Raw genomic sequence first — 13,218 nt, 5'->3', positions numbered from 1 at the left:
TGTAAGAAAAATAGAGAATTTTATTTGAATGCTGCTATAACTCTGAACTGTAGGGGGGGTGGGGAGAAGACCTCCATCCCTGGAGGTTTTTAAAAGACATTTAGATGTAGAGCTTAGGGATATGGTTTAGTGGAAGATTTGTTAGCGTTAGGTCAGAGGTTGGACTTGGTGATCTTGTAGGTCTCTTCCAACCTAAACTATTCTGTGATTGTGTGAAAAAAGAAAAAAAAAAGTGTAGGTGGTTGTAGATATTAGCCGGGACACAATATGGGGCTAGTGCTATAAAAATGCAGTTTTATCATTCTGGAGTTGTCCCAGGTCTCAGGTTGATCGATCTGGAATTCATAGTCTACATCATGCTCAAGTTTCAGCACAGCTAAGCAGATTTCTGTTCAGCTCTGTATCTGGGCTCTGATCAGTAAGCCCATATTTATCTTTAGTTCTCTTGCATTAGCTCACTAGAATTGTTTTTGCTGTGAATTTTCTCAGCTTCCACAGCATTTCTCTGCCACTTCAGAAGTAGTTAAATGAATACTCAGTTGCTTAAAGTAAGAACAAGATCAAAGCCACCATGAGTTTGTGTAATATTGTTAGGTGTTAGTAAGTAGCTGAAAATTAACATTAACTTTGCACAGTTATGCTAGGGTCTAAATCCAGCTGTAGAGCATAGACCAAAAATTATCAACCCTCAATGCTAAAAAGTTTGCTTGGTTGTTTCCCATTTTCATTTTTTATTTTTTATTTTTCTACATAACACACATTTCCCACACAAACACTGATTTTTTTTTTAATTTTTATTTTTTTTTTATTTTTTTTCTCCTTCAAAGAAACAGAACATCCAAGCTGCAATTATAGAGATGACACAACATCAACATGACCTAATGTAGGCAGCAAGTGATCATACTGAAAGCTGCAGGAAGAGAAACCCACAATTTATTCAGCAGTTTCAGAGCTCCATATTCTACACAATACTGAAGTTCCTGACCTTTTTCCCTTTTTTTCCTTAGAGCAGAATGAAGAAAGGTATATTCCTTAGAGAAAAGGGAATTGGAAAAGACAGTGGAAGGGACAATCTCTTTTTGACTGCATTGGCAGAAGAAGTGATGGCACATATTATATCTTTCTTTACATATTGCAAGGCAAGAGCTAAAAACCATACTGTAACAGATCAGATGAGAAAGCTACTCATCAACAAAACGCAGTCATTAGATTCACTGTTGAGAGAGAAGGAACACAGCACCACTGTAACCGGATGCACCAGTAAGAATTGAAGTTAGCATGAATCAGGAATTGACAGAGTTTTCTAATTGCAGAGCTCTCAATCAAAAAGCCCTTGGGGAAGAAGGGGAATATGTGAAATTTCTGAAAATTAGTTTGGATTTATTTGGCTCTTTGATACACTGCTAATTAAAAGAATACAAACTAGAAAGGAAACATGGTCATACTAGTTTGTGTTTCTGCTTTTTGGAAAACTGAGTAAGACTGAATGTAAGCCCATTTATTCTAAATAAGAATCACAAATTCTAAAACTTTTTGAGTAAGTCTTTAAAATTGCTGCTGCTTCTTCTGTTGTCTTCTCAATTACCAGTAGAAATATTTCACTTTCATACTTACCCAGTGCTCTGATCTCTAGGCTATGCATTCAATTCCCATGGGTCAATAAGACTGTTTATATACCTGAAAAATTATGGCTTGTTGGTATTTGGACCAGGTACTAATTAAGAGAGAGAATCCCAGAAGCATCCACTCTTTATGTCAGGTTAACAGTTCCTGAATGCTAAAGATTCTCTTACAAAATAGAAGCACCGAGGAGTACTGCCAAAGGATTGCATGCATCTTTGTGCTGTACATTTCTTAATAAATCAATGTGTATCTTTCAAACGGGATGCTGGATTGAAATATCAATTTCCCAAACCAATCAGAAAACAGCAACCGCTTTCCCAGACAGCATTTTTCATCAAGGAAAAAACAGCCTGACTTGAAAGAATTGAATAGAAAATCCTGCTGAAAAGAATTCAACACTGTTCAGAAGAATACAGAAAACCAACTAGTGATGAGAAATTTTCCTTACCAATTATGTATACTACAAGTTCTGTGTGGCCATTTTTTATATTTCCAATAAGCAAAGCTGCTTAAGAATCTTTGTTTGAATTAATTTTGGTTTATTTACAATTAAAGTCAGGATTTATATGCAGGTTACAAGACATAGGTCAGAAAGTAAAAACAGCAGCAGCTTGAAGTAGGATAACATTTGTCAAATGGATGTTGCATTCCACCCACCCCTTACACTAGGTATCTGAATGTGCACACAGATATCCCTTACTTGACTCATTTGTTTATAGTTGGAGATTCTCTGAAATTTTTGTGCAGTGTCTAGACAGATTCCCAATACCGCAATCTTTAGGAACTTGCATATTTTTAATTAACAAATAGAAGAGTAGATCTGTCTTCGATCAATCCCTTCTGCACACATCTAAGGTGCTAGCCTTCCACTCCCTATGCGAGCAAGTCAGCAGCCCTCCGTCTGTGGAAGGCTTTTCAGGGACAACTGGATCATAAACCCAATTTACTTCTTGCCTAACACCTTGTAATGTGACAATGAAACAGCTATTTAGAAGAGCAATGTTTCACAAGTAGTCTGAACTACAGTTCAGATGTTGAAGTACTTTCAACATCTGCTTTGAGTTACAATGGAGGGAATATATATACTTCTGAGAATAATGAAAAACACTTTACTAAGACTTGCAAGACAGAATAACTGAGAGATTGTCTTAAAATCACAGCTGTTAAAATGTCCCAAGTCCCTCCTTACATCTCTACTTTCAGGATAGGGGCTGATCTAAAGAAAATCACCCTCGAATTTTAAAGATGTGCCTCTCTCTACATCTAAGAGAAAGATATCATTTCAAAGAGATTTCAATGTTATTGTGCTATATTGGACACTTAATGGATAGTCTGATACAGGCATTTTTGTTGCATTTGTGTCTCTGAAAGCAGTTCTTACATTACAGAAAGTGCTGCTGATGCAGAAGCAAAGCGTGCATTTGCTTGTGAGTACTACGGGAAGTCTGTATGCCTGACTTTATTCATCACAATTCCTCCATCTGCCCACATGCTTGACTTGAAGAAGCTGGGTTTGCTAAATGATGCAGAGCAACAGCTAGCAGTTCTGTGCCCCAAATAGTCTTGCTCATTCACAGTACACATTCAAGTTCAATCAAAATAAACAGTTTTGAATTAACTCACAACTTTCAAGATGAAAAATGTCCTGTACCACTTACAATTTCTAAACTGTCTCATGTTCTTCAATATAATAAACTGTTAGACTGCTAAAATATTTTATTTTCTGCTGGGATATACTTAGGGAAAATACACTACACTCCAACATTAATATTTGGGTTTGGGCTTCACTAAGTGACTGACGTAAGGCTGAATTTGTCAGGATGCCACATATAGATGCTCGAAGAGTGCAGAAGAGGTGGCAAGTTCTTATGTAGCAGAAGATAAAGGAAAAGGAGCAATTGTTATATGTTAACACATTAACATACACGGTAAATGTAATAAACTAAATTCTTAATGTGGCATTTTCCTGGCAAAGTTGTCATTTTGGTCAAGGGAAATTAAAGGGATTACTACAGCTGAAGACAACATAGATAAAACAGAGACAAGGGTCTACAGAAGGGAGGAAGTTTAGGCAGTACCCATTAACATGGAGTAGCCATCCACACAGCAAGAAGGCAGTTCTGAAAACTCCCTGCACATGTTCCCTCCACACAGTGGTCATTTTAGTCACGCCAGGAAGGACGGAATGAAGAAATCAATAATGTACCAGGAATATGTATTCTCAGCATGGCAACAACTAACGGGCATCAAGAAACAGAAATCCTCAGTACCAGATGAGTTCTAGCACTCAAAATCTACATCACAGCATGACATGCTGCTTCTTTATAATAAAACTAAAACTAAAACATCACAGAAATATGTACTGGGGAGGACTCTGACATTCAGGGACCAGCTCATCGAGTGTTCATACAGCCCTCGTGTTCTTCATCCTTCAGCATACAACTGCGTACATTTGTCAATTTCCCAGGTGATTCTCCATGATTAAAACCCAAGCAAGCTTCCAATCCTCTGTGTGCACTACCAGTAGGTGGCCTCACTCATAACTTCTGATTTAGCACTGTTAAGCCATGATAAATTATAGATAGGCACATTGCTGGGCTGGTAGCCCAAGCACCACTTTAGTCTTATGATTGCTGGTCTTGGAAGAGAATTTCAGATAATCTTTATACAGTATAGCTCAGCCATGCCTTCAGCAGACACACAAAAACATCAACAGCATATTTTTGCCATAAAATATTCTGCAGAGCTCCAGGTTGACACCTAATGAAGTATTAATGTGTAGATATACCAAGAACACTTGGCTAGTGCTGGGCATTTCACTACAAATAGTCTGACCCTAATTATCCATCAAAATTAAAGAAAATTAAAGAAAGGAGATGACACCTGGCCTCTCTCAACCCAGCACCATACACAGGAAAGAGGTAAACGGGTTGGCTGATCCCAAGGGAGTGGGAAATGATGCTGGGCTGTCAGCTGGAAGACTGCCAAAAAAGTACAGTAGAGATGAACCCATATTGTCAGTGTACATTGATATGCAATGATTTTTACAGCCTTCTAAGATTAAAGGCTAGTGAAAATTGCTTTTTTAGATATATGATGACCATATCAAGAAATTCTCCATTCCTTTTACCTACTCACTCTTAAATATATTTAAGCCTGCCATCAGATGAAGTGAAATTTTATGACAGAGCTTATACTTACTGAAATTTTAATCTTCTTCCTAACATGTTTAGCAGAGTACTACAGCAAATTATAAGAGAGAAATGAGAAAAGCCACAAGAGGACAACAATGACTGAAGAATCTGAAGACCTGTAAATTCTTAAGGATTCCCTGATTCAGTTTTACTAACGCTGTCAGAAAGAAAGCATGAAATTAAATCCAATTCACACATTATGCACAATTAGGTTAGAGTAAAGACAGTCTGTCATCCTAAACTGTGAAAGGCTTTGCTGAACAATAGTGAAACTTCCAAAACTCTGTCATGCATCATTTTGTATTTCATTTCAACACTTATTTTTGAGAAGTGTGATGGATGCAGCAGATAAATACTTGAACAGTGATAGCAATTACCATTTATTTTTCCTCCATCTGACTTGGTTCTTAACTTACTCCTCTTGTGAATTAAACTCATACAGAATCAACATAATACATACAAGGCACATACAGAATGTCAAAATACAGTGAGTAGTAGGGGGTCTATCATAATAGCAAAACCCAAAAGAAATATCCAATTTTAGGTGGGATACACAGCCTGAGTGATTTGTAATTAGGACTTCCATAGGTACTCTTTTTCATACGTGTTATATAGGGAGTTTTTAAACACCTTACAAAAATATGTAAAGCTAGTGTGAAGCATGTGCAGTAAATCAACTGGAAAGAAAAAGTCAGATAAGACTTTCTTGCTCCAGCCTTAGAGACGCCATCATACCTAAAACACGATTTTTCCTTCAGGCTGCCTACCATTTAGATTACTTTCATTCAGCAGATCAGAACAGACTATTTGTTACCTTGTGGTGTGACAGCTGTAAAACATGCTATTACTCTCACTATTACTCTACAAAGCAGTGTAACGAATTAACTGTAAGCCTCATGGAAAAACAACTGTTTTCTTCACCTTGTTCTTCACATCCAAGTGAAAATAAATTCAGCCTTTCTCACTGTGTTACTTTGTATACAGTACCTTAATAAATTGCTGAATTGCTTAATTTTCTCTACCCAAAAACTATGATGTATTAACTACCAGAAAAAATGCATGGCAAAGAGACATAAATAGGAAATTAACCCATTTCTAAAAGGGTGACTAAGGAAATCAGAAAGACATGTTAATTAAGCAGACTGTCCAGTATTTGTGCATTTGCACAATAAACCAGTGCCTGGCACAAAAATTTGTGTTCCTTCTGGTTATAGCTACTTACTGTTCCTTATTCACTTCCATTTCAAGTTTTCCTTATTCTCCATATTCTTTAATGTACAGTAGCATCAAGAATGCTTAAACAACCGGGCCATAGAGTACCGACACCACAGAAAAAGTGTTTACTGTCTGAAAGGCAGAACAAACAAAAGCGTAAAGGGACAATGATGTGACAGCCATATTCATTTTAATTATCCAACATATGAAGAAGGCTAATTTTGCAATTAAAATGCACAACTGGACAATCAGTAGCACAGCTGACGCATGTTGATTTAAATACACATCAGTGCAGATCACGGAAAAAACAAAATATGTTCTCATTATCATTCTGCACCTTGGCTGTACATTCCCATCTTTTTTTTTTTTTTTTTTTTTTTTTTTTTTTTTTTTCCAGCATGAATACTCCCCTGCTTTTATATGGAACTGGATGAACTGACAAAGATTTAAAAAAAGTTCTTCCTTTTAGCTAGGTTAGTTTTGGTGAGCTGATATTGCTCACCACACAGCCACATGCCTAAAAGAAGAGGTCCAAACATATCACCAGAAATGATCTCCCTTTTTCAGGGTTGGTTTGCACTTCTCATTCACAATATCACACACCCACAGTGCAAAGCTATTTATTTCAGTATGTTTCATCAAAACAGGAATAGGATCATAAGTATTGTCTCCCCCACAATCCATTTGTCCTTTTGTCCCTGATTCAGAATATTACTTTACATTTTAAATGACGAATGCAACACAAGTACACATTTAGTGTACTTGTACTTGTGCTTGCACTTGTGTACTAGCACATTTAAGTGCTTCCATAAAATGGGCTGTTTTTCTGGAGCAGAGCTTTAGCAACAACTAGTTTACGCAAAGCTTACCTAGGTAGTTGGTTTCACTTTACTTCAGATTCTAGCCTTCAGCTTCAGTGGGGGACACAGTTCCCCACTTTTAGAATTGAATACTGTGTTATGTTGCAAGTTGCATGAATTAAATATATTTTATTTTTTTTTAAACGAATGGGCAGGCATTCCCATATTATTAGGCACACATACAGTGCTGAGTACTACAGCTTCAAGCTTGTTTGCGCAATCTAGGAATTATCATATTAATATCAACTTGTCTGTGGAGCCATGTTAATACCTGTACAACAACAGCTGTGCACAGCTAGCCAGAAGCAGGGTATTTGCCTCATTTCTTGCAGATATACAGAAGCTTAGGAAAACCACAAAATAAGCTAAAGCTATTTGAAATTCTGAAGCCTGTTTCTCAAAAAAATCCATTTGTTTATAAAGTAATGTATTTTCTGCAGTGCCTGAAGTGCCTGAGTGTCCATGCTTATTTTTAGAATTGAAAATCAGATAAGAAACAAGTAATTTTTGAAGTATTTCTAAATGTTTCAAAGCACTTGTAGGCATAATGCATCAATTACCATGAATACGTGTTACACTTATGAAGGCCAAATACTTCTTGTATAACTATTCTATTGCTACATTTGATCCATTCATTTAAAAATAAAATCAACCCCCCAAAACATTAGAATTCCCTCAAGGCTCCCTTTCATGATTTTATCCAAATACAGAACATAGTTACAAACTGAGCTCTGTGGAGGGGTATCATAGGTACATACAAGACCTCTGAAGATTTCAAAGCACATCCAATCAAAATTGACAGAATAAATGTACAAAATACAGTTCAGTTATATATATATATATATATATATATAAATTAGCTTAGTTAATGTTGGTGGACAGTGGCAATTATCAGAATAAAATTATCCAAAAAAAGGAAATAACTTCAGTCATCATTAACTGTCAAGCTAGTCACAAAACACCTGAAGTTTATGCATTCATTTTCTAATAAACATACCTGGCTCCTTTGCTATCAAATGGTAATTTGTAATGTACGTCTTACAACTTGCATACAGTGAAATGTGGTATTGTGGTCATATTTTGAAGATGTCAGATAGCATGTTTAAAGATGTCAGGAAATGCACTGAATTATAATATGCTTTCAGACTGTAAATGAATTTCAGATTTTTATTTCCTTCCTACTGTAATATCATAACTGATACATGATGAAGTACTAAGAGATAAATGGAGATTACAAAAAGTAATTACACATCTGAGTGCTAACAGTTTACTGTTTAATTGTTTGGGGAATTCTTAATATATTGTATGCATAGTAATACTACCAAGATAGAAAAGGCAGATAAAATTACTACTGTGCAATTCACAATATATATATATATGTATTTCTGTATCTGGGTTTAACATCTTAGAAACTCCTGTTCTTTCTCTACTTTGACTGGCCAGCTCTAAATCTTGTAAAGGACTATTCCTTACAAGCAGTAGACTCACACAGCTTACTACTAGTGTTTCTGTTCTCAAATCATCAGAAAAAAAAATCATCTACTTTACACTAATGAGGGCTTTATTCTCTGAGCTACAAAAAAAAGCAGTTGCCATGCAACAAGAATGAGATCAGCAACCTGTAACATCTTCACACTCACAAACAGGAGTTGCTACCACAACTTGTCTCCTTTGGGCACATGAGGTTGCTCTACTCTCGCTTAACACACTAGCTCCGAAAGGTGTCCCCTCTTCATCATTTGCCCATCCAGGGCACTCTAAACGTTATTCATGGATGAGCTCCATAACTTAAGTTTGCTTTAGAGTTTTTTTATTCTCAGTCATCTTTACCATACAAATAAATATTTTAAAAGCAGAAAAACATGAATAATGCTTCATTCATATTAATGGATGCCCCTGGCTGCATGTGGAAAGGCAATCAGAAGTGATTAAGATTAATAAGCACAGAGAAACTGAAGTCAAATGGGAACAGAAAAGCTTAAGGTACTTTCTAATTATTTTAAATTAGAAAATGTCAGTGTATGTAAGACAGAAAACTGAAATTGTACATGAGACAGCACATTTGATACTGAATTTTTATCAACACAGAAGAGGTGCTCACCAGTGGGAGGAAAAAAGACAGAACATCCAGGTAGAAAAGAGAATTCCCAGGAATTTAAAGACAAGAGGTGCATGCTTACTTTATTATTTATTTATTTATTTATTTTTACTAGAAGGACCTGGTGTGTTTACTGGCTAACATGCTCAGAATACAATCAATTCCATAAATAAAAAAAAGAGATCTCCCCCCCTTTTAAAATTATAATAATATATATATATACATATATATATATACTTATTCTAAGCCAAAACACTCCTCCTCTCACTGAACCAGTATCATTTTTGCAACCTGGGATATACATATGGATTCAGGTCTCCCATGCCCCATGCTGAAGAGGAACTGTCTCCCCCTCTCTCTCTCCCCCACCCACATCTGAATGCTAACATTACTTAAATACTGAGAAAGAGAGGCACTGACTGCTCTTCACAGGTTTAAGAGATTGGTTGGCTTGCCCAAAACAATTTAGCCCAAATTACTTGGCTCATTAGAAAATTGAAGTTACATTAAATTACATTGGCTCCTTGAAGTTACATTAGAATAGAATAGAATAGAATAGAATAGAATAGAATAGAATAGAATAGAATAGAATAGAATAGAATAGTTCACGTGGAATGAATGGCTGCGTTTCTCCTCTCCCTCTACACGAACACCTGTTACAAGTTCAGTTATCCAGAACATTATGCTCTGAGGCCTCTGCAATTCAGGGCTAGATAGCTGCAGAATTTTCCACAGAGTAATTTCCTGTTTTAAAGAACTATTTTGTAGATTAGTTTCCACCAAAAGCAAAATATGATTCTAGTCTACAGGATAAAAATGTCTTTAAAAGCAAGAACAGAATGTGCACTAAGGAACTATCTGATAACCTTAAACAACAGTCTGAACTCTGAAAGAAATTGCCAGCCATCTGAGCATCATCTTCCATCTGAGCTCTAGATGCTTTGGTTAAGTAGCTCCACAACTGCAGCTCTGACAAAATAAAATAATAAAAATAATAATAAAAATAAAAAATAATAAAAATAAAAAATAATAAAATATAAATAAAATAAAATATAAAAATCCATGAACTGACTCTTTTGCTGTAAATGAAACAGTTACCTTTTGATTAATTTGCCTTTCCTGTTGCCTCTTGTTCCAAAAATTTCATCATATTCAATGGACTGAAATGCACATCTGCACAGTTTTGACTCAGGCAAAGCAGAGATGACCGAATAACAAAATGGGGAACCCAACTGTCAAATGGGGGGAGAAGGAGGTCTAAATTGACAAGGTAACTCACCTGAGGAACAGTTCTGTAGCAGAAACCTGCATAGATTACCTAACAGAATTCAGCTGCAATATCCGTCTTTCTGGATGCTCACAAGAACATTATGCACAACGTTGCCAAGACAACACAATGGAAACTGAAGACAGGGGACCAGACCATGCTGCTTGGAGACCACATTAATAAACTCTTCTGCTTAAATGATTGTAGTAGGAAATAATTCATTTAAATATATTACACTGTGTATATTTTTTATACTGAATTCAATGGTACATTTTTCTGTTTGTATAGTCCTAAAAAAATATCAGTTTGACCAGTAGTCCTGTGGAACTAGCACTGGCACAGGCTGCCCAGAGAAGCTGTGGATGCTTCATCCCTGGACGTGTTCAAGGCCAGGCTGGATGGGGCCTTGGCCAACCTGGTCATGTGGGAGGTATCCCTGTCCATGGTGGGTGTGTTGGAACTAGATGATCTTTAAGGTCCCTTCCAACCCAAGCCGTTCAGTGATTCCATGAAAACTGAAAATGTGCATAATCTTCTCATAGTTCTGCCTGCTAGTGAGCTGACAGTCAGAACACTTAACACAATTGTATCACAACATGAAACAGCTGGTTCTCCAACTTGAACCCCCCTATGCTTACATGCTCTGTAACTTAGATTCCTGTAGTACAAGAAGTACACAACCAAGAATAAATAAAAAAATCTCCCCCCAAAACATGTCTCTTGACTGGCATTTTATACACTGCAAATTTATCTTTTTTTTTTTTTTTTTTTTTTTTTTTTTTTTCCTTTACAGCCTATATTTATTTAGAAGAAATGGAAATCTTACTTGCTAACTTCTAAAAATGGCAAAAAAGGTGTAGAAGACTCATTTTATTTCTTTCTGCTACAAATACTGAATAGCTACCATGGAAGCAGTTAGGAATGTTTAACACAAGCTTTCAGAGTGTCTGTGCTTCTGCAGCTTTCTCTCTCTCTCTCTCTCTCTCTTTTTTTTTTTTTTTTTTTCTTGATTTGAAAGCTAGATCCAAAACCAAGGTAACCCACATTTCTTTGTATACTGAGACTGCTCCAAAGAATTTGACACAGTGAGTACAACTTAAACATTGTTTAGGTTATTTCAAATAGATTTGGCAAAGTTCCTCAGGAAGCTCCTAGCAGGAATACTGAAATCATTCTCTATAAACACCATCACACACAGAGACTTCGAACAAGGTCTGAAAGACATGTTTCTGTTTTCCTTCACAAAGACTCAAAATACCACAAAACATATGTAAATACGACATAAAAATCTATCTCTGAGCACAGAAAACTGTTTTCTAACACCAAATTTGCAGCGGCTTCCTGAATGGCTTGCGGTAGGCAAGATACTTGTCTTTCTCAATTTAATGTCTGCCAGACTGGAATAACTTTAGTTACTTCACCAGGGTGTTAAAAGAATTAATTTACTTGTGTTTGCACAATTACTTTGAAGATGAAAATTGCTATTTAAATATTAAGTGCCATTTTGTATATATAAACAAAACCAAAACACCTGCACAAATCCAAAACAAGATTATCCTCTCCCTATGTACAGATGAGTACAGGATCTGAAAGGGCTGTTCTTTCATTCACTGCCATGTCTCCAAAGAAAACAGCAGGTGCTTAGCAGTCCTTATTTCCTAAAATCCTATGTGCCACTTATTGATTTGTGACATGCACTGCACATCTTTAAAGGTGTGCTTACTATATTTGCAGCACAAATATTCAAATAAAAAACATTATTGATGAAGACATTGACACAAATCAAAGCTGTAATCAATTGGGCTTTTCTGGTATAAACACCTTGAAGGCCTCTAATGAAAGCTTCCTTTCATTTCAACTGCTTCAATTCACAATGGTTTCATATACTCCATAAATCCAAAGACAAAATGAAAGACTTTTCATACATTTCTAAATAGCTGTTTTACATTTCCTTTTCTCTCTCTTCTCTCTCGTCTCTCTCATCTCTCGTCTCTCTCTCTCTCCTTCCTTCCTTCCTTCCTTCCTTCCTGCTTGCTTGCTTTCTCACTTTCTCACTTTTTCTCTCTTTCTCTCTTTCAAATACTTTAGCATGTCAAACTTTTACTTCCCTTCAGTCATTTCTGCCTCCTAATAGTGACTTGGTCACCTCTATTCTGCAAAGCTGATCTCTTCCCTACTTAACTCAGTCATAAGCAAGGTAATAGAAATTACTCCATCTTACAAGAAATACTGATAACACAGATACTAGACTCCTCCACCAGCTTCTGCTTTAGCCTCATTTGAGAGTCAACAACTAAGACAAAATTGTATGAAAAAGACTACAGTATTCAGGTAAAATTAAGATGCCAATATTTCTCACAGTTTTGCAATATTCTTGCTTTGGAAGAGTACAGACAAATACTAAATTTGGGAATATGTAATAATTTGCTAGATTATTAGAGGTAAAAAGCATTTTCATATATAGAAATAAGCCATTAGGTTTCAATCTTGGGACTTTTAAATAAAAGTGGTTCTCGAAAACTGACCAGCTTTCATGGACCTCCCAGAATTCTCTAGAGTAGACTCCCAGGGAACACGGCCAACTAGCTCCCCAAGAAGCTTAAAGCCCACTCTTTTAAAACCCAGGGTGGCAACTCTGCTGACTTCTTGTCTGCTTACTTCTAAAATTCTGAACTTGAAAAATTTTGAAATTTTGAGGTATTTATCTTGATCTGGACAGGAAAGGAAAACAAGAAAACAAATTCAATAAACATTTGTGACCTGTGTCCCAGATCGGATAAAGAAAAGAGGGGAGGGAAGACTGTTATTCCTTGTATGCTCCATCCCACTGAGTAACAATTAGAATCTTAGCTATACTAATTTATGCTACCTGATATATCATGCAAAAGAAGCGTTATTTTCAGAATTCAAAGATCTCAGGAGGCCAGTGGCAAACAATTGTCAATGGAAGTAAAGAATAGT

The 13,218-nt window shown here is 36.2% G+C and overlaps 1 protein-coding gene and 1 long non-coding RNA gene across 2 annotated transcripts in view; both read right to left on the bottom strand.

Annotated features, from left to right (window-relative positions):
• Window positions 1–13,218, bottom strand: part of LOC118158169 (acyl-CoA synthetase short-chain family member 3, mitochondrial-like) — a 53,666-nt gene that overhangs the window by 16,535 nt on the left and 23,913 nt on the right. The window contains 1 exon segment of the mRNA XM_035312784.1: window positions 12,783–12,925. Coding sequence (XP_035168675.1) covers window positions 12,783–12,925 — 143 coding nt within the window.
• LOC118171719 lies at window positions 9,084–9,916 on the bottom strand. The gene is made up of 2 exons (XR_004753349.1): window positions 9,245–9,916; window positions 9,084–9,182 (listed from the first exon to the last, which is right to left on the bottom strand). It is a non-coding gene; the product is annotated as an uncharacterized LOC118171719 (long non-coding RNA).

Source organism: Oxyura jamaicensis, chromosome 1, assembly GCF_011077185.1.
Source record: "Oxyura jamaicensis isolate SHBP4307 breed ruddy duck chromosome 1, BPBGC_Ojam_1.0, whole genome shotgun sequence".
NCBI lineage: Eukaryota > Metazoa > Chordata > Aves > Anseriformes > Anatidae > Oxyura > Oxyura jamaicensis.
Note: the sequence above shows the minus strand (reverse complement) of the source record. Positions and strands in the feature narration are given on the sequence as shown.